At 37.5% G+C, this 21,677-nt stretch overlaps 1 protein-coding gene across 12 annotated transcripts in view; it reads left to right on the forward strand.

Annotated features, from left to right (window-relative positions):
* The window catches only part of git1 (G protein-coupled receptor kinase interacting ArfGAP 1), a 248,970-nt gene that overhangs the window by 150,523 nt on the left and 76,770 nt on the right, over nt 1-21,677 (forward strand). For all 12 annotated transcript variants that reach the window (XM_059973326.1, XM_059973328.1, XM_059973332.1 and 9 more), the window contains exons 5-8: nt 2,111-2,197; nt 4,958-5,088; nt 6,986-7,080; nt 9,522-9,564. In XM_059973326.1, coding sequence (XP_059829309.1) covers nt 2,111-2,197; nt 4,958-5,088; nt 6,986-7,080; nt 9,522-9,564 — 356 coding nt within the window. The remainder of the gene's footprint in view (nt 1-2,110; nt 2,198-4,957; nt 5,089-6,985; nt 7,081-9,521; nt 9,565-21,677) is intronic.

Raw genomic sequence — 21,677 nt, forward strand, 5'->3', positions numbered from 1 at the left:
TGTTGCCTAGTAAGTAACAGAGCCCATTTTCCTTGGCACAGTGGTCATTTAACATAAGGGGAGATTGTGGGGTGAGTTGGAGGCAGTTCCTTGTGGGCTTTTCATACCAGGTTTAAACAGCAATCGGGGCTTCTCTGACCATTAGGAGATCGTGGAGTAATTTGGACTTGTGGACTTTAACGTGCCAGTTTTAACATGAACATTGGACCTTTTGGAACTTTTCAGTGGGCTGCAATCTTAACGATCTTTTGTGCACTCAGCAAGAGCCATTGAAAAGAAGCAGAGTGTAAGCGGAGCATTAGGCTTGGGTGAGAGCAGGCAGTGGCCAGAACTTCAAGCTTGAGAAGTTGAGAGGTATAGCAAGTGTAGGCAGGATGGCAGTTCAGCCAGTGAATGCTCTTCCTGTGAGACATGGGATTTCAGGGTATCTGACAGTCTCCTGGATGACTACATCTGCAGGAAGTGCATCCAACTGCTGCTCCTGACTAACAAGGTCAAGGAGCTGGAGCTAGGTGAGCTGAAAGGTTGGAAGGGGCAGAAAGTTGTGTTAGATTTAAACACATGCAAAGAGCACTTAAAGGCTTTGCCTACAATACTCTGCCCCAAGAATTTGAAGGTGGGAATAGGCTGGTGGCTCCTTCAACTGGCATGGACTTGTTTGACCAAATGGCTGCCACTCATACTGTAAATTTGCTCTGATTCTATGAATGTTTTTAAAATTCTTACCCATGTTTTATCTGGTTTTCAACAACATAATACAGATAAGATAGTACAATCTTATATGTATATAATATGCTAAAATCACAATAATGAGGGAGTCCTAAAAGGCATAAGTAGAAATTGCGCTAAGGAAATAAAGTTACTCAAGTTATTAACATTCGTGATGAAATATGCCAGGGAACGTACTTTCTCAAAAGAAACTTGAAAATCATCTGAATCAGGTTTATTATCACTGAGGGATGTCGTAAAAAATTTTTTGGCAGCAGTACAGTGCAAGACAAAATTACAATAAAAATGCAAAAGAGGAACAGTGGTGTAACTAAATTATAAATCTCATTAGACCACAATGAATATGCAAGTGTTAGTATTAAAGACTTCTGAAAATAAGAAATGTTTGCATCTCTAGCAATCTATGTTGAGGTCCATTTTTCTATATTTGACCATTAATTCTTGATAAAATATATTAATTTAAGCCTATTTTGCTGTCTACAATTAACACATTTTCCCTGATTTTTATGAAAAGTTTCAAATCTCCATATTTACATCAGAGTAACACCAGAGGATAATTAAAACTATCAAGAGGATCCCTCTGCTCCCCACCCCCCATTTGTGACATCTACCAGGAGTACTGCATGTGAAAGGCCCAAAGCATTGTTGAGGACCTTACCAACCATCTCAAAATTTCGCTGACCCACTACTATCAGGATGGAGGTACAGAAGCATCAGGACTTGGGCTGCCAGACTGGATAACAGCTTCTTCCCTCAGGCTGTGAGACTGATGAATACCCTGCCTCCACCAACATCTTGATACCAAGACAGCTATCTGTTTATCTGTGCTATGCACTGGATGCATTTTGAATTATATTTTATTAACTTAAGTATAATAGTATTTTGGTTTTATGTGGTGTGTGATATATATTTTGTGGGTGCACTGTGGTTTGGGGGAACGTTGTTTCAATTTGTTGGATATATGTACAGTCTGATGACAATAAACTTGAACCAGTACTCAAGTAACATCAATGCTGCAATGGGATGTGTTTATTAAAACCTAATTATTACAGGTACTGAAATTCTATAATAAACAATTAAATTCTATAATAAACTTGCTCCACATAGCAAGTAAATCAGCTATGTGGAGCGAGAAAATGTTGGTATAAAAAGCAATAAAAAAAATATAAAAAATCTTAAGACACTAAGAGGAAGTGAAAAATCCCTTTGTTAATTTAAACTAACTTACCAGTCTGATGCATTATTTATAATTTGGATATATAAATTTACAAATGTATATCCTACTATAGCAGTGTATTAATATTTAACCTATGACTCTTATTTATCTGTAAAATGTCACTGAATTGTCATTATTCTAATTTGTATATTTGTCTTGCATCAGCAATTGCACTCCAGTGTACGAACAGGGAATTTGGAGACGTGTATCAGGCTACTCTCCCTGGGAGCACAGGCCAATTTCTTTCATCCGGTAAAGTTCATTGTGGAGTTTGTTTTCCATAATTCATAGTATTCTGTAATATTTGTTCAGTATAAAACTGTAGTGAGTCAGTAAACACCACAAGGAGAATAATACTGAAAGATACCTTCCAACATGTTAATATTTTCTTGTTCAGGTACCGATGGTCTCTTTTGCATTTGTTTTATTTTCGATTTCATTTCAGCTGACTTTGATTTTAGAATTAGCAACAAAATCAGTACATTATTTTATATCATCCCTTTGCTATTAGCAACTTTTAGTAAAGGATTCAGTTTCTGGGTGCTCACTGATCATAAACAGTCCGCTCACACCATACTTAAATTGTTTGCAGAGAGCCACTTTCACTAGCCTGAGGTATCTTGGACTCCAATGGCTTTATCTGACTGATGGTAGGACTCCCGGCAGCACAGCAAGGAGCCTTGTTCCTCAACGAAACATCCTTAAAAGCTTTGACAGATCCCATCTTGCAGTTTTGCCTGCAGTCAAAATGTGTGAGGGTATTTTTTTTAATATATAAATCCTAAGGGGTGGGAGGGTAGGGGGAGAAGTAGCATCCCTCCCCCTTGTCTTCCTAATCCTTGATGGCATCCATTAGTCTCGCGAGACCATGGATCTGCGCCTGGAAAGTCTTGCATCAAGAGTGTCCTCTCCAGGGCGCAGGCCTGGGCAAGGTTGTATGGAAGACTGGCAGTTGCCCAAGCAGCAAGTCTCCCCTCTCCACACCACCAATGTTGTCCAAAGGAAGGGCAAGGGCTGATACAGCTTGGCACCAGTGACGTTGCAGGAGTTGTCAGAACAAGGCTGAAGGCGACGTCGGACTGCCTTAGGGACTCCAGCTCCAGATTTGCCCTCAGGGTTTACTCCCGAAGCCTTTCCCATAAGTGGGTATGGCCTCAAGACAGCGGAGGTTTGAAATGAGAGTTTTCCCTCTCTTAGATGGACTGCCTTCCCAAGCTGATGAGCTCCATCTACCTGAAGCACTGGTTTTAAGGCGCCAGGACCAGTCTTCACCCCTTCTCCTGTCAGTAGAAAAGTTCTGCCGGGCCACACAAGAAGGCCAGGAATTGGACTTGGTTGTTAGAGGCTATTTGAGGCGCATGCTGTGAGAACCACTTTTAGGTAGTGGGAGCTTGTCCCCACTACCACTCCTTGGCTTGACAACCTTGGAACCCTCCCTAATCCACAGCCCGATTAAACCCTATCAAAATCATTGAGGTTCTTGGATCCTGCCCAGGCATGAGATGAAAGTGATTTTCCTCAGTATGACTTGCGGGGAATCTAAACAAGCCTGGACTCTAGGGTGGAATCAGTGAGTGTTTACTGGTGAGAGTGAACTTTGAATTTGGCATTCTAAATTTGTTATTAAATCCAGGACCTGCATGTTTGTTTGGAGATTTCTAACATGTGTTTAAATAATTGTCTGCCAGCATAAGGCAGTGCCAGGTCACTTCCTTTTCAGTAAAACATTTTTAGTATATATTTTAATTTTCAGTCAAGCAGCAGTCTTTGAGCAGTCTAGATACAATGGCAGAATTACTCTTAGTTCATAATAAACTAAAAAAAATGAAGTTTTATAGCAAAATAATTCAGTTGTCTTAAGTCTGCTGCAAATCAGTTGAGCTTAATTCTTGGTTTAAAGGTCAGCTCAAATCCTAATGCCAGATACATATTTTCTTACTGTCAAGTTGTGCAAGTTCCACATCTGATTCTTCTGATTTCCTCCCATATCTCAAGGTACCAAAATTAGCAGAATAATTTAAAATTCTAAATTGCGGTATTAGTATATAAAGTTTTATAAAATATTCTGTATGGATGTATTCAAAGTAAGTCATTCTGTTCAAAATGGAGCACCTCTGCATGTTTTATCCATATTTTGTAAGACATCTGATTTTTGAATAACAAAAAATGCCTTGCAGTAGTGAAGTTTGTAATTTTACATGCAAACTAATGGTTACTTTTGTATAGCGTATTTACCATTCTTTTCTGAAAATTGCAAAAATGGTTCCAGAAATTTCAATGACTATTTCATGAACAAAGTTGTTGGGCTTCTGTTCTATTAGCACAGTCAATCCTGATCAAATCTAAACACATTTCTACAATTGACATCTAGGTTTCAGTAGTGATGAACGTAGAGTGATTAAGACACAGTCTGTTCCTGTGTTTGCTCTTTGGTATGGCCGTTTAGTTAAGTTAATTCCACATAGTCCTATTAAATTAACCTTTTAAAGTTTAATTCTATTTAGAAACTTTCAAGCACCATCTTAGGTTATTTCATTGGCCCTAAATGTGCTTCAACTAAATTTAATTAACATTGTCTTCCAGACTGACTTTATCATTTATATGGTATGGTGACTATTGGGCTATTATGGGAATAGCAATTATCAGAGTAAAAGCCTCTCCTTGACTGCTGAAATGCCTTCAACCTTTTGTCAAGCACTCCTTGAATCAAGTGTGACATTTCCACATGCATCTACTTTGTGTTGGATGGCATTAATAATATTTCAGTAATTTGTTTCAAATTTAGTCATTCTTTATTCTGAGAAATTGACTTCCAAGTGCTACTTAGCATAATTTTTACTTGCTCAGTCCTGTGTAAGATGCTGCAAAATGTTTCATGGGATGATGTCAACTGCTGAATCTATGCATGCAGCTTTAAAAATGAAGCAATTCTTTAAGTAAGCCAGTATAATAGTTCCTGTTTACTTTTTAAAAATAAATAAAATTAAATAGTTTTGATTTTCTACTCTTTAGGAGAAAGGTACCACTCCTTTGCATGTAGCTGCCAAAGCGGGACAAATACATCAAGCTGAACTTCTGGTTGTTTATGGTGCAGATCCTGGAGCACCTGATGTTAATGGTAGAACGCCAATAGATTATGCCAGGTCAGTGGAGTGGAACAAATATCCTCAATCATTACACACTTATGTCATGTTTAACTTGATGCCATAATATATTGCTCTTTTTTTATGAAGTAGGTTCAGATATACTGTTTATTGGAACTGCATTTTTTTCTCCTTCTCTTTTGTTTGTTTTTCTTTCTTTTATATTACTTATTAGTTATAGTTATTAGATTAGATTAGTTTTGCATTATATAAAAAATTTTTTTTGTTTTTTTCTTTCTTTTTTCTGTTTTTTTTTATATTATACATTATGAAATATTTAGATTTACTAGGTCCATACATATATCTTATGGCTTATGTCTTGGTAAACTATTTATATTGTAACTATTATGTATGTTTTTTTTCATATGTAATGGAATGTGTATGTTGGTAATTTTTTTATCAATATATCATCTGTATTCTGTCCATATTACTAATATTAATAAAAAGATTTAGAAAGGAACTGCATTAAAGATATGGGAAAGGAATGGCAATGCTGTTGGCAAGTGCTTTCCATAGCCTTTTTAGAGATTGTACTGTTGTGTATATTTTATTAAATTCTGTCTAATGCTTTTGCAATAGAAATAGTTTAGTCAGAAAGCATTATTATGGAAGTTTCATTATAGGTTCTTTATGAAATTATGTTCGTTGAAATCCCAAAGTTTTTGCCTTTCACATTTAGGAGAAACAGCACTGACTTATTATAACAAAACTCCGGTCAGGAACAAAAGCCCATTGGAAGTCATAGTTTTGCAGAATGTAAAAATGATACTGCTTTTAAGAGCACACTGTTCCCTCAATACATAAGTCAGTACTCTGTACAAAAGCAATTTCTTTATATGGGGTAGAAGAAAGTGGGAATGACAGCCATTCATAGTCTGCTTTGTCTTAGTATTTTTCAGATTAGAGGTCTTCTGTACTGCCGAAATGAAATTACTATTGTTTGATTGTAAAGGCTCTTACCGTAGAGGTTAAGACCCTTTTAATTTAGATACTATGAAGCTATTGTTTAATGGCACCACTTGGATCAATGCCAATTTTGACTTATCTGTGGGTTATTTGAGTTTTCAAAAAAAAGTTAGGGACAGGCACAGAGCCTGTTTTGTATAATTATGTAAAAACATCTTGAAAACTCCATACAGTTCAGATTACTTTCATTTGAAATCCTTATCTTAACGTGGTCCAGAAATTAAACTGATAGGTCAGTCAGCATCTGGGATTAAAATAGATTGGGTCTAGAACTAACTCATCTTGCATTCTCTGGCCATATTTCAAGCATGTTGTTGCTTCTGGATTTGTGGCATTTTCTAAATTTTATAAAAAGGTAGACTAATTTAACTAATGGTTTAACTAATAACCTATATACAGTACTGTGCAAAAGTCTTAGGCACATGTAAAAAAAATTAGTAAAGCGAAGATGCTTTCAAAAATAATGAAATGAAGGTTTCTAAATATCAAATAAATACTATAAAGAGCAGTAGGCAGTAAAAAAAACACTAAATCAAATCAATATTTGGTGTGACTACACTTCGCCTTTAAAAGTGCATTAATACTTTTAGGTACACTATTGTGCAGTTTTATAAGAAAATCAGCTGGTAGGTTGTTCCAGGTATCTTGGAGAACTAACCACATGTCTGCAGACTTTGACTGTCTCACTTGCGTCTGTCTCTCCAGGTAATCCCGGACAGCCTCTGTGAGTTAAGATCAGGACTCTGTTGAGGCCGTGCCATTTAAAACCATATAAAAGATCTATGGTGCCTAAGACTTTTTCACAGTAATGTATAAAAAGTTTATTATGTCAAAAATTAAACCTTATGCTGTATTTAATGTACAGAATCTGAACCCGTGAGCTCTTGTTCTTGTGTTCCTTTGGCTAATTATGACTTTTTTAATCTTGTAGACAAGCAAATCACCATGAGCTTGCTGACAGACTGGTAGAGTGTCAATATGAGCTTACAGACAGATTAGCATTTTATCTTTGTGGGCGGAGGCCAGGTAAGTCATTTCTACAAAATCATCTGAAGTCTACTATTTATAAATATGGCTATTAGATAACTGTGTGGAACACTAAAGATTCTTTTGTTCTTGTTATAGTAATTCATTTGCTGATATTGTACAAAAACAAGTTCATCTCTTAATTCAAAAAAATGACTGAATGTCATTTGTAGATGCAGCCTTTTGCTGTATCCAAGTTTCATCTCATTGCTTAAGAGAATTCGCTCCACTAATTTCATTGCTTCCAAACTATCATCTAGCATGGTTCTTGGTATTCATTTACAGGATGTGAGCATTGCTGATAAAGCTGGCATTTGTGTATTTTCAAAATGAAATGACTATTTCAGAGGTGCATTTAAGAGTCAACAGCCTTGCTTGTAGATATTTTTGCAAATTGACCATTACTGAGTGAGAATTGTAGATCTTCACCCCAAACCTTTAGTGCACCATCTTGTTTTGTTTGTGGTCAGGTACTTTTAAGACACCCATTCCTGATTCCACGTTCATTAAATTGCATCTTAAGTTCCCAAACTGCAGACCTAGGGTTTGATCATGAGCCTAGGATTTTTAGTCCAAACAACAGCCACCATATATCATACTCCTGAGGTTTTATTAAGCAGTTACTCTTGAGGGCAGAAAATACTTCTTAATGGGTGTTAGAAGTATTTTGCTGATAAATGTAAGAAAAATTGCATATGGAATCCTAAAGATGAATTTGAATTTAAGTGATTGCACAACCCCTCTTCAATTACCACCAATACATTTCTGGAAAGTATCTTGAGCATTGCTTATACATACCACTTGAGGTAAATCAGAGCCATGCTGCAGTGCTTACAGGGTGAACTTGCAGTATCTAGAAATCTTGTCATGAACCCATCTTATGATTGTTAACACTCAGATTACTGGTTGTTGAATTGTATCACATTGTCACATTGAGCCCCTAACTCCCATGGTTACCTCTGACCTTGTATCTTCCATAACAGTCAAGTCTTATAACAAAATCGAGACACCTTTATGAGAGGCTACATTTTTCAAGTCACTGGTTCTACTTATTGTGGCATGAGGAGCTATCTTCCATGAAAGATGTGAAATTCAATTTCTCAATTTTAAAAAAACATCAGAATCAATGAAAAACACAAGAAAGCAGACTGCATTATCTCATTATACTTGAATCTCTTGTGATGTGATTTAGTTTATTAAAATCACTGGAATTTGTGCTCACCATCAGTGAAAATATTACATTTGGCAGCTATTTTGTGAATCTTGGCTAAATCCCCTGTAACAATTCATCCACTACATTGAAATGTTTTTAAATTTGCACAAAATTGATTAGCTTTACCTGGAGAGGCTGAGAGTTACAAAATACAGTTTACACTAGGAAATTGAGAATTATGACAGAGAATTCTTTGTACTTTTCAAATTGTGTCCTGAGCTTTCAAAGCCTCATCCCTAACTACTACAGGGTTTATGAGGAGTGTGATGGGTGACTTGATTATCATATGGACTTTGCAATAATATTAGGAGAGCTTATTACCATATTGGATAGATCTCTCCACTTGTTTGACGTGCTGCCAGACCAGATTTCCGTTCCTCCTTGCATCCTCCCCCAGCAAATAATCCTGAAGTCTTTGTTAGACTTTTATTGGAGCATATACAATCTTCAAAAGACACTGCTGCATCCTGCCCTAATTATGTGAACATCACCTTTCAGCAGGGCAACTTCCACCATCTGCAAAGGCAGAATTGCTATTGCTTCCATCTTCTTTCATGTTGTTGGTATTGCAGATTGACTTTTGCTGTTATTTTGATGGTGTTGTAAATATCTTGGAGTTTTCTACACATCATCCTACAGGGCCATCACCAACATAAGGACTATAGCAGTTTTAAAACCAAAATCCATCAGTACCTAGTAGCAAGCAGAAGTAAACAGTTTTGTCTTCAAAGATCACTTTGACAACAATTCTTTAATAAAAAGGCTGCAATAAATGCATCCTTAGAGTCAACATAAAACAGAACACACTTAGTTCTGGGACATACAAGTTACAAAAAAGCAAGCATTTGTGTCGTAACAAATTTAATATTAAATCAGCTCTCTTTTTATCAAAATTTTGTCTACCATCTTGCTGTAAGAATCTATACTGTAGATTATAAGTTGCAGAAATTTACTAAATTTTTGGCCAAATGAGTCAAATATCTTAAGATAAAATTAATGTGGCTATGATCTTTTTAAAATAGTGCCCTGTTTTGATGTTTAATAATTGTATATGTTGAACAATCTGCTTCAAGAACAGTGGGAAATGCTATTTGGTTTTCACTGAACCTGAAAATCAGTATATTTCTCCAAGGATTCTTTGCTCAAGCACCAAATAGACACTTTTATGTAGACATTCCCCTTGGTGCATTGTTATCTCTACATTGTTTTTGTTCTCCTTTTTCCATAGATCACAAAAATGGGCATTATGTCATCCCCCAAATGGCCGATAGGTGAGACTCCATCTTGCTTTATTTGTGAAGGATTAATAGTTAATTAAGAATGTATATGTTCAATCTCATTGACACAGATGCACTCATTTTCACAATACTAAAAATTTTATTTTGAGAGCTGAAACCTTTTCTGTGTTTTACTATTTTATTTTACCTTTTTTATTTTGCTGTTTTCTACTTTACTTTGGTTTCATTTATAACCCTGTCTCAGAATTTTGTAGATCTGTTTCTTTTCTGGCCTCCACTATATTCATTTTTGTTATAAATGTGGATTCTCGCAATTGAATTTTGCACAGTGATTTTTTTCCAATAAAATTATACATAAATCTAGTCATTTTTGTATTTGGAAAACTCTTAAATTGCTGGTCATTGATCATTTTCTAATTGGTGCAGAGAAGTTTCTGAGAATGGATTTCTTGATTACAGTGGTGCTGAAATTCTCAATGCTCCCATATTCAATATGGTGGTGATAGAGGAAATTTTAATCTGTTTCCGCACCTGATTAGTCAGCACTAAAATTTACCTGTTACTCTTAACAAAGAAAAGCATGTCAAATACATGCACATAAAAATGCACACCTGATTTTCTTGTGGAAGTTCATGAGTAGCTTTGACTGATCTGCTTGACTGGGGTTCTTTGTTCCATTCGTTGTCATATTGGTCTTGTTTATATAACACTTTGAAGTTCTGTAATTGTGCAGGTGATAATGTTACAGTCATACTCATACTGGCATACAATCCCTCAGACTTGTATGTATGTTATATTTTGGGGTAAGTAAATGCCAATTGTCTATCATATTATGTCAAAGTTTATTCTTCTACGTTGACTGGGTTTTGAGAATTGTGATGCATCAGCAGTGGCCAAGTAAAAATTTATTGTAGATATACAGTACTATGCAGAAATCTGAGGCACATATATATAGCTAGGGTACCTAAGACTTTTGTACAGTACTGTAGTAATTTTATATTTTGCTCTGTACTGCTGCTTCAAAAAAAAAGCAAATTCCATGACATAAGTGAATGATAAACCTGATTCTGATGTGGGTCACTGTTGTGGACTGAGAGTGAGAAGGGGTCAGGAAGAAGGGAATCATAGTTGGGAAAGGGAGAAGAAAGCACCAGAGAGACATTCTGTAATGATCAATAAACCAATTGTTTGGAATGAAATGACTTTGCCTGGTGTTTCTGGGATGGGTATATCTACACCCATGCCACCCCGACCCTGTCACTCCTTCATCACCATCTGTCCCACAGCCCTCCTGCACCGCTCCACCCTCACCATTCCTAACATCCTTTGCTCCTGCCAGATTTACAAACTTGCTCTCCACTTCAAGTTGACTGTGCAAAAGTCTTAGGCACCCTAGCTATCTATATGTGCCTAAAACTTTTGCACAATACTGATAATTTCTCATTTCAGCACATTTCTAGGTCATTACATTAATCTGTAACAGTATTTATATTCATAAAGTAAGTGCTTTTATGAATAACTGCCAATTTGACTTCTGTATTCTCATTTGGTGTGCTACCCTGTCTTCCATTCTGATTGTTTTGCTACTCCAGCCCTGTAAAAGAAGTGGATTTTTTACTTGTGTAACTTTACAGCTACTTGAGTAAAATTCCACTTAATTTACTACATTTTAAATCTGCTTACTCCATATGGGGTGGGGGGGAATCAGTAACATCTATACAAGTATTAGTGATTTTGAGTACTCAAATTGTTTCCATCAAGGAGCTAGAAAGTGGTTTTTGTTTTCAGTAGCAATGCAATAGTTTTCTTTTCAGAATTTTGCTTGACATTAGTCAACCTATCAATTAAATTTTCTCTGAATGCTTGCTTGTATTAAGTGTTACAGCACAACAATGCATTCTACCAAATAGAGTTCCCTGCCTGTATTTAATCCACGAGTTTTTTTTCCTTTCCTTAGCTTATCCCCATCACTATATTCTTCTACTCTTATCTTCCTTGTGAAAATTTTTGTACTTGAAATCCCTAAATCTATTCATATTATTCAGAACAACTGTTCTAAATGCTAGTAAGCTCCCACTTTAATCACTCTCTGTGAGAACTATTTTCTCCTGAATTCCCTTTTGCACCCTTCCTTTTACATCTGAAAGTGGAAAGGTTTCTCAACATCGTTCCAGATGTCCTGATCTTTTAAATTTCAATCTGATTAGTTATATATCTTTCTGGAAAAAGAATGGGTCCAGCCAGTTCAGAATTTCCTGACATATACAACATCTACTGTATTTTATCTTTGCCCTCTCTAACAGTTCTACATCTTTTATGACCAAAGCACTTTATAACAGTCTAGCAAAGATGCTTTTTTTAAATAACACTTATTTCAGTTTACTCTCTGTAGAAGCAAACTAATATTTTTTTTTAAGTTTTTGTTGACCTGCTTAGCTCTTTTGGTGTATTTGAACCATAGAAATGCATGCTTGATGGCAGAAACTGATATTTTGTTTTAATTTTAAACCAGCCGTCATACTTGATTTGGGAGCAGTAAAGCCATTCCAGTGAATGAAATCAAATCACAGCGTAATATTAATATTGTTCATACCCGGTATCTAGGTCAAAATCGGCTTTGCCCATGACCTGTGATCATATCTGCTGATCACCCAGGTGTTAGTAATTTTAACAAGAAAAAAAATTAATTAGAAGGGCTATGTTTAACCGTGTAACTGCAAAATATATTTAATTGGACTTGCCACCTTTTCGTACATATTAAACCTGTCCTGAAGTTGTAATAGTTGTCTTTTAGGCACTTGGATATTTTCAAAACAAATCTCACAGTTTGCAAATGGTCTTTGTCCTTTGTTCAAATATTTGCTTTTAATTTGCAACAGTTAATCTCTAATTCTTCTGTTTTCAGTTAACATACCTCTTTTTTTGCTCTCCCCATTACCATCAGTAACATCTGTAAACTAGTAAACCTGTCTCATAGCATCAACCTTGGTATTCTCAGCATTTTTGATATTATGTGGTTAGGAATGCAGGTTTTTATTTGGAAAACATGGCTTAACATTTTTCATACTTGATTTTACTTGACTGGTATTCATTCTATTCTCTGCAAGCTAATGCTTTAAGATTTTCTGGAGTGACTAAATTTGATAAGAAGTTTCGTATTAAAATGGAGCTCCCAATCTAAGCACTTGTATATCATAATTTGTTGTGAAGATGTTTTGAAACGATTCTGATATGTTTGTGTTTTTTGGACCTTTGCTTCAGAGGTGTTGCACTGTCACAGCAGTTCCTCTTTTATCATGAGGGTAAATTATCCTGAAGATTTACTGCTCAAAAGCGAGCAGTATGTAAATGCTTAATGCATTAATATACAAATACCAATACGTAGTTGTTTAGTTTCTAATATTGCCAGTAGATTTTTAAATTAGATAATGCAATTATCAATGTACAATTTACATCTTAGCAGGAACACTTGAGAAGTTGTCTGTGTAACATGGAACCTTGGAGTTGATTAATTGTCTCCATCTTCCTTACCTTTACCCTTCCTTTCTCATGGATATCAGGATCTGTGCTTCATATTGCTTCATACTTGGTATGTAGGAATGGCCATCACCAATTATCTTTTAGAAGGTGTGCTGATACCCTGTGCGGTTAGGGAATTCCAATATTTTAGTTCCAGTGATAAATCATACTTCCCACTTCCCTCAAACCAAAGGTGTGGCCATGGGCACTCGCATGGGTCCTAGCTGTGTTTGCCTTTTTGTTGGCTATATTGAACAGTCTATATTCCAAGCCTACACTGGTATCACTACCCAACTTTTCCTACGCTACATCATCAACTGCATCGGTGCTGCTTCAACTTTGCCTCCAGCTTCCACCCTGCCCTCAAATCTACCAAGTCCATTTCAGACACCTCCCTCCCCTTTCTTGATCTTTGTCTCTATCTTTGGTGACAGTCTATCCACTGATATCTTTTGTAAACCTACTGCCTCTCACAGCTACCTGGACTATACCTCTTCCCACCCTGTTACTTGTAAAAATACCATCCTCTTCTCTCAGTTCCTGCATCTCCACCGCATCTACTTTCAAGATGAGGCTTTTCATTCCAGAATGAATGAGATGACCTCCTTCAAAGGAAGGGGCTTTCCTTCCTCCATCATCAAAGCTCCCCTTGCCTGCATCTCTTTCATTTCACCCCATCTTCCTGCCACCACTTGAGGAATACAGTTCCTCGTATCCTCACCTATAACTCAACTGGTTTTAATTTTAAGCCCCCCCCCCCCCCACCTTCTTGCTTTGACTTCTCATCTTTTTTTCCAAGTTCTGATGAAGGGTTTCAGCCCGAAATGTTGACTTTTTTCCATAGATACTGCCTGGCCTGCTGAGTTCCCACAGCATTTTGTTTGTGATACAATAGTATGCTTCCTCATGAGGATGATGTTTGGCTTAAGAGGCAGACTGTAGGAGCTTGAGTAGAGCTGTTGAAGTAGTGCTGGGAAGTAAAACTTGTGGATAGTAAACTGTGGTCATCTTGTTAAAGACAGTATGTTTAGGTGGGTGGGCATTGCCACATGGGCTGTTTGGTTAAAGATGGTGTTGACCTCTTGAATTTAAAAAAAAACACAATTCTAGCAAGTGGAGATTATCCTGTTGTTCACCTGTCTCTCTTAAGTAATCACAAATCCTGAACAAAGTTGACCGTGTGGTTGGGTTGGTTCACTTTCTGCTTCATATGCCCTGACTACAATTTTCCCTCTTCCCTCCTCAATACCAGCATCTCCTCAACTAATCAAAGGGTCTTGATAGGAAATTAATGATCATCGTGTCACAAGGTGATCATTTCTGCTCTCTTTTTGGAAATGGTCATCACCTGGGACTTCATGTTAGTTCATGGTTCTGTATTGTCTAGGTATCTTCTCATGCAGGCACCAATAGTCTCATTTATCTAAAGAGCATAGTAGGCAGGAGTAGTAAATCATTTGGCCCTTAGAGTCTACTCTATTTAACAAAATCATACCTGATCTAGTCATTATCTCAGCTCTTCGTTCCCATATGTCCATGGTAACTTTTCATATATTATGAGAGATTTATCTACTTCTGCTTTAAAAGGTGTACACAGACTAGCTTCCACTCCCATGAGGTAGAGTTTCAAATGATCATGTGACCATGCCTGACTTGTTAAATAGCAAAAATCAAGATTGTTTAATGTCATTTCCAGTGCAGAAGTGTTAAGAACAAAATAATTATTACTTCAGATCTGATGCAACACACAAAGAAAAGGTATTTTTTAAAAACACAATAAATATTAATACATAAGGCAGCCCATACACATTAATTATATGTCCATGAAGTGATTGGTGTTAGACCCAGGGGTGTCTGTACATAAAGTGACTGACAGGAAAATGATAAAATAGTGATGATGAGGGTGTGGAGGTTTGGTTTAATGAGTGGAGGTGCTGCTCGGGAAAGGGAGCTGTTCTTGAGTCTGGTTGTCCTGGTGTAGATGCTACATAGCCTCCTTCCTTATGGGAGTCAGGCAAGCAGTCCACAAACAGGGAGGGTGGGATCCTTCATGATGTTACTAGCTGTTTTATGGCACCTTTTTGTATTTATGTTCTTGATGGCAGGTAGGCTGCAGCTAGGTATGCATTGGACAGTTATGACTACCCATTTTGCAGTCTACCTTACCAATGCAGCGCAATTTCTGTACAATTCAGTGACATTGCTTGTTAGGGTGCTCTCTACTGTTCATCTGTAGAATGACATGAGTATGGTTGTCCAGCTCTCTTCAGTCTCAGAAAGCAGGGGTGTTTGAGCTTTCCTGCTTGTGTAGAATGTGTTCTGTAACCATGAGGGGTTACACAAGATGTGCACTTGCAGTAGTGTTGAGGATGAAGGGGAAGGAGGAACCATTGTGCATCCTGACTAAGGTTTGTTGATTAGGAAGTTCAACACCCATTTGGACAGTGGTGTATTTAGACTGAGGATTAGGAGTCTGTTCATTAAAGTCTGCTGGACAATCAAGTTGAGTGCTGAACTGAAATCCAGAAACAGCGCAATAACAGTCTAAACCTTGATCTCTGTCATAATGATGTGAAATATTTCAAAACAAGATCTCTAAGGCTTGATTTGATGTGTCAGTTAACATAGTTCTGTTGTTGCCTGTTTGTCCAATGTGCTCAAAGGTGTTTCATTGCCTCGTTGGTTTCCAAACGACATCTCTTAAGCGAACTTCCATTGTGAGTTGGTAGCCTGCCCCCTTCAGAGGTAATATTTGTTTATACATCTGTCTTTGTAATTTCAAGTCAAATTATTGTGTATTGTGAACTATTTGCAAGTTAATCCTTGTTTGTTTTGATGGCTACTATAGCATACACCTTACACGCTTTGAGCATAGCTGTTTCTCCCTTACTGTAGAAAGGTGTGAGATGTAGTTATGACTTTGGCAGGCTTTTGCTTGAAAAGTCTTTGAAAGAACTCCTAATTTCAGTGCAAGTAAATAACTTATTGAAAAAAATTTCAGTGTTGGCTAGACTGACCCACACACGATTTGTTGAGTCCAAATCCAAAATCTAGCCTAGTGCTAGGTTTCTTGTTTGGTCATAGATACTAAGCAGTTTGCTTGGACAGTGGGGGTAGTTAATGCACAGGCACATTGCTCTGGGTCTGTACTTGTACTTTTACCAAAGTGGGATGTAGATTTTGTCTCCTAAAGGATACTTATGTAGCATCTGTGTTTTTACAGCAATCTAGTTACTTCATTATTGCCATGTTGGACTCAGGCTTCTTATTGAGATTACTCATCTAAATTTTTTTGAAAGATTAAATTTTAATAATGCTAAACTAAGGCTTTTTGAAAAAATAGGATGGAAATAACCTGCCTTAATGATTCAGTGCATGTGAATATTAAGTAGTTATGGTTATATGCAGTAAAAATGAGGTTCATTTAAAAAGTACTAGTGCGATGTTTGAACAAAATTCCTTGCTGAAGGTCTGTGGAGGTGTACCGGTAATGTATATATGGAAATAATGATTGGATTTTACCAAGCTTATTCTTGCACCTGTAGAGGGTGCTGTGAGTATAAAGTTGTATTATCAACACACCCAGTAAAGCAATTTCCTTTTAAAGCTGACATGTTTAAAAGCTATATGGTCGCATAGGTGGAATGAAGCCAGTTTGATTTTAATAGGGCTTCTTAAAACAAATCATAAGAGCACATCAGTCTGTGCACCAAAGGAAAGGATTATGGAATAAATTTTTAAAAAATCAAGAGCCACCTAAAATTATTGAAAACTGAGGAAAGGCACAAAAAATAAATTAGGCACCAAGCAAGAACTGCATGGAGGGATAAAAAAGCATTGTCCTCTGGCTATATCCATTACAGTTGTGGAATAAATTACCTGTTAATAAGTTAACAATATTTTTACTTTATGGATTATTCATAGCTGAACAGGGAACCAAAGTTGTAGAAGTAAAGAACATGTTTTGAGATTCAGCAGTAAAGCATGAAGATATTTAAATACAGCATTTTAAAAATAAAAAAAAGCCAACCTCTATTGTCCCATCTCATTTTTTTTTTCTCACTGCCCCTTTCTTCATCTCACCTCCCAGGCTTTATTTCTCTCCCTTTTACCCTTAACATTACAGGATAGTTTCCCCAAGGTGTCTTCAGGTACTGATTAGAATTTAAGCATTAATGCTCATTATTATTATTAGCGAAAGAATACAATGAAGTCTGATGACTAAAGTAAAATTTTCTGACTCAAAATGAATTGCTAGTTCAGAATTTTACTAGTACTGGCTAGAAGTAAGTAGCCACATCCTCTGGTGTCATGTTGTATCAAAAAGTGAGCCCTCATTTAGAAAAGTGACTGTAATGAAAACTTTTAGTCAGTTGTCTGCTTAACATATTGATTGTTTGAGAAAAGGTTTTAAAAAAAATTGAGAACTGCCTAAAATTATTGAAAACATGAAGAAAGGAGAAAAGTCATCCAAAATTACAACTCCATGAAGAAAAATATACACTGTTCTTTGGCAACATCCAGTACAGTTCGAATGATTCAATTTATTATTAGAGAATGTATACACTCTGAAATACTGTCTTCCCAGACATCCACGGTATACAGAACCTCAAAAAAATGAATGACAGAAAAAAGTTAGCAGCCCAAATCCCCACTTTCCCCTACCCTGTATAAGCAGCCGCATCAAGGCATCAGCTGTTGCAGAATATATTACTTGATTGCTTGAAATAAGAGAAGATTGGTAGCTCAGGTTGGCTGCTTGTTTATAGGGTTGTTCACCAATCCTAGATGTCAGGTCACAAACGTTTCACCATCGGCCACAATTGTACATTGATAATGTCACCTCAACTGGTGACAAAATGTTTGCAACCTAACCTCCAGGCTCGGCAAACAACCTTACAAGCAAAATGTTATTTGAGTGCACCTAATTACCCGACAGTAACATTTAAAACAGGATTTTTATTACTTTATGAGAATTCTAATGATTCATTTATTGCCAGAAACAAGACTTAATGTAACTACCTGACTTAGAACTGCCTTTTCACCTTGGAGCCTACTTTTGATCCATTTCAATTATTTAAGATTACACTCTGGAGCATTCACAATGTAAGGCACAAAAACATATTAAAATTGTGATATAAAAGTTTTGTGAAACTACTAAGTTTGCATTTCAAACTCTGCTTCTTGCAGATATTTGAAGATTTGATAGTGACCCTTGAATTAATATTTGCCAGCATCTTAACAACTAATACGGGAAAACTCAATAAACTAGCTGAGTTGGAACTTTGGTGCCAGACTGGAAGATTTTTCTGAACTACTGAACACTACTCCTATCACTCCAACACACTCTTTATTTGGTTTCTTTTTTGTGTCAAGGGAGAGTATAATGGATTTTCCTGTAAGCCATGTCTTTAAAGAGAGCATGGGGAGTAAAATCTGCTGTGCAGGAAATGGAGCCCAGGTCAGCAAAACACAGGGTGGGAAGCCAAACCCAGTTGGGCCAGATGCAGAACCAAGAGGATTCTAAACAGTGGGAGAGCAAATTAAATTGTAGAAAGATTGAACCTTGCGTTAGATAAAAACATCTATTGCTCCAACCAGTTATTTTTCCTCTAAGTAGACAGACTAAATTCTCAACATTTGCATGAAATTGCTGTAAGATCTACCTTGCTTGGTGACTATTAGATGAGGAACATGATAAAATAGATCAAGATCACCATGGTTTCCTTGAGGGGAAATCTTGCCTGACAAATCTGTTGGAATTCATTGAGGAAATAACAGATAGAATAGACTAAAACATCTTAAAATAGACAAAAGACATACAGTCTATAGAAGTGATGCAAAGCAGCAGTGAGGTCATGGACCATATGGAGATTACCGAGGAGGAGGGAGGTGTTTACTGTCTTGAAGCAAATTCGGGTGAACTCATGTGGCCTAACAAGGTGGGAGGTTAGTGCAGCAATTGCAGGAGCCCTAGGATTAGACAATAGCTAATGTTCCATTCTTTAAGAAATGCTCTAATTGAGTTGGTAAACTACAGGCTCATGAGCCTGACATCACTAGTGGGAAATTATTGGAAGGTATTTTAAGGGAACGGATATATACGCATTTGGATAGACAGACTATTTCAGGATAGCCATTGCTTTGTGTATGGTAGGTAGTGTCTAACCAAAGTTAGAGTTTTTCAAGGAAGTTACCAGGAAAGTTGATGAAATTATGAGCGTGGATGTTGTCTATATGGAATTTAGCAAGGTTTTGGAGGTCTGACATGGGAGGTTGGTCAAGAAGGTTCAGTCGTTTGGCATTCAAGATGATGTAGTAAATGAGGTTAGACATTGGCTTCATGGAAGAAGACAGAGAGTGGTTGTAGATGGTTGCCTCTCTGACTGTAGGCATGTGCCTAGTGGTGTGCTGCATAGATCAGTGCTGGGTCTGTTATTATTTGTCATCTAAATCAACTTGCTAGCTAATAATGTAGTAAACTGGATCAGCAAACTTGTGTATGATACCAAGACTGGCGGCATAGTTGACAGCAAGGAAAGCTATCAAAGCTTGCAGCAGGATTTGGACCAGATGGAAAATGGACTGAAAAATGGCAGATGGAATTTAATGCAGACAAGTTTGAGGTGTTGCATGTTGGGATGACAAACCATGGAAAATTTTACACAGTGAGCATTAGGGCACTGAGGAGTACAGTAGAACAGAGGGATCAGGGATTACAGATCCATAATTCCTTGAAAGTAGTGTTATAGGTGGAAAGGATCATAAAGAAAACTTTTGGTACATTGGCGTACATAAAGATGTCAATAAGATTGAAAGAATATAAAGAAAATTTACAAAGATGTTGCCAGGTCTTGAAGACCTGAGTTATAGGGAAAGGTTGAATAGTTCGGACTTTATTCCCTCGAGCATAGGAGAATGAGGGGATGTTTGATAGAGGTAATAAAATTTTGAGGGGTATAGATAGCGTAAATGCCATCAGGCTTTTTCCACTGAAGTTGGGTGAGAGTAGAATTGGAGGTCATGGGTTAAGTGTGAAAGATAAAATGTTTAAGGGGAACTTCTAACTTCAGTGGTTGGTTGGTAAGTTGATGGAGAAGATCCTGAGAGGCAGGATTTATGAACATAATATGATTAGGAATAGTCAGCATGGCTTTGTGAGGGCAGGTCGTGTTTTACGAGCCTGATTGAATTTTTTGAGGATGTGACTAAGCACATTGATGAAGGTAGAGCAGTAGATGTAAAGTATATGGATTTCAGCAAGACATTTGATAATGTCCCCCATGCAAGGCTTATTGAGAAAATAAGGAGGCATGGAATCCAAGGGGACATTGCTTTGTGGATCCAGAGCTGGCTTGCCCACAGAAGGCAAAGAGTGGTTGTAGACGGGTCATATTCTGCATGGAGGTCAGTGACCAGTGGTATGCCTCAGGGATCTGTTCTGGGACCCTTACTCTTCGTGATTTTTATAAATGACCTTGATGAAGAAGTGAAGGGATGGGTTAGTAAATTTGCTGTTTTGCACAAAGGTTGGAGGTGTTGTGGATAGTGTGGAGAGCTGTCAGAGGTTACAGCAGGACATTGATAGGATGCAAAACTGGGCTAAGAAGTGGCAGATGGAGTTCAACCCAGATAAGAGTGAGGTGCTTCATTTTGGTAGGTCAGAGATGATAACAGAACATAGTATGTTAAGACTCTTGGCTGTGTGAAGGATCAGAGAAATCTTGGGGTCCAAGACCATAGGACACTCAAAGCTGCTGCGCAGGTTGACTCTGTGGTTAAGAAAGCATGCGGTGCATTGGCCTTCATCAGTCGTGGGATTGAGTTTAGGAGCTGAGAGGTAATGTTGCAGCTGTATGGGTCCCTGGTTAGACCCCACTTGGAGTACTGTGCTCAGTTCTGGTTGCTTCACTACAGGAAGGATGTGGAAACCATAGAAAGGGTGCAGAGGAGATGTACAAGGATGTTGCCTGGATTGGGGAGCATGCCTTATGAGAACAGATTGAGTGAACTCAGCCCTTTTTCCTTGGAGCGACGGAGGCTGAGAGGTGACCTGATAGAGGTGTATAAGATGATGAGAGGCATTGATCGTGTGGATGGTCAGAGGTTTTTTCCCAAGACTGAAATGGTTACCATGAAAGGGCACTGGTTTAGGTGCTTGGAAATAGGTACAGAGGAGATGTCAGGGGTAAGCTTTTTTTATGCAGAGAGTGGTGAGTGCTTGAAATGGGCTGCCGGCGACAGTGGTGGAGGTGGATATGGTAAGGTCTTTTAAGAGACTCCTGGACAGGTACATGGAGCTCAGAAAAATAGAGGGTTATGGGTAACCCTAGGTAATTTCTAAGGTAGGGACATTTTTGCCACAGCTTTGTGGGCTGAAGGGCCTGTAATTGTGCTGTAGGTTTTCTATGTAACTTCACTAGAGGTTCATTAGAGTGTGGAACGAGGTGCCAGTGGAAGTGGTGTATGTTGGTTCGATGTCAACATTTGGAGAAATTTGTTTCAATACGTGGATGAGGTAAGGAGGACAATTGCCCGGTTGCAGGTCGACAGGACTAGGCAGATTAATATAGTTTGTCACAGACTAGATGGGGCAAAGGGCCTTTTTCTGTGCTATAGTGATCAGT

The sequence above is a fragment of the Hypanus sabinus genome, chromosome 6 (assembly GCF_030144855.1).
Source record: "Hypanus sabinus isolate sHypSab1 chromosome 6, sHypSab1.hap1, whole genome shotgun sequence".
Classification (NCBI taxonomy): domain Eukaryota; kingdom Metazoa; phylum Chordata; class Chondrichthyes; order Myliobatiformes; family Dasyatidae; genus Hypanus; species Hypanus sabinus.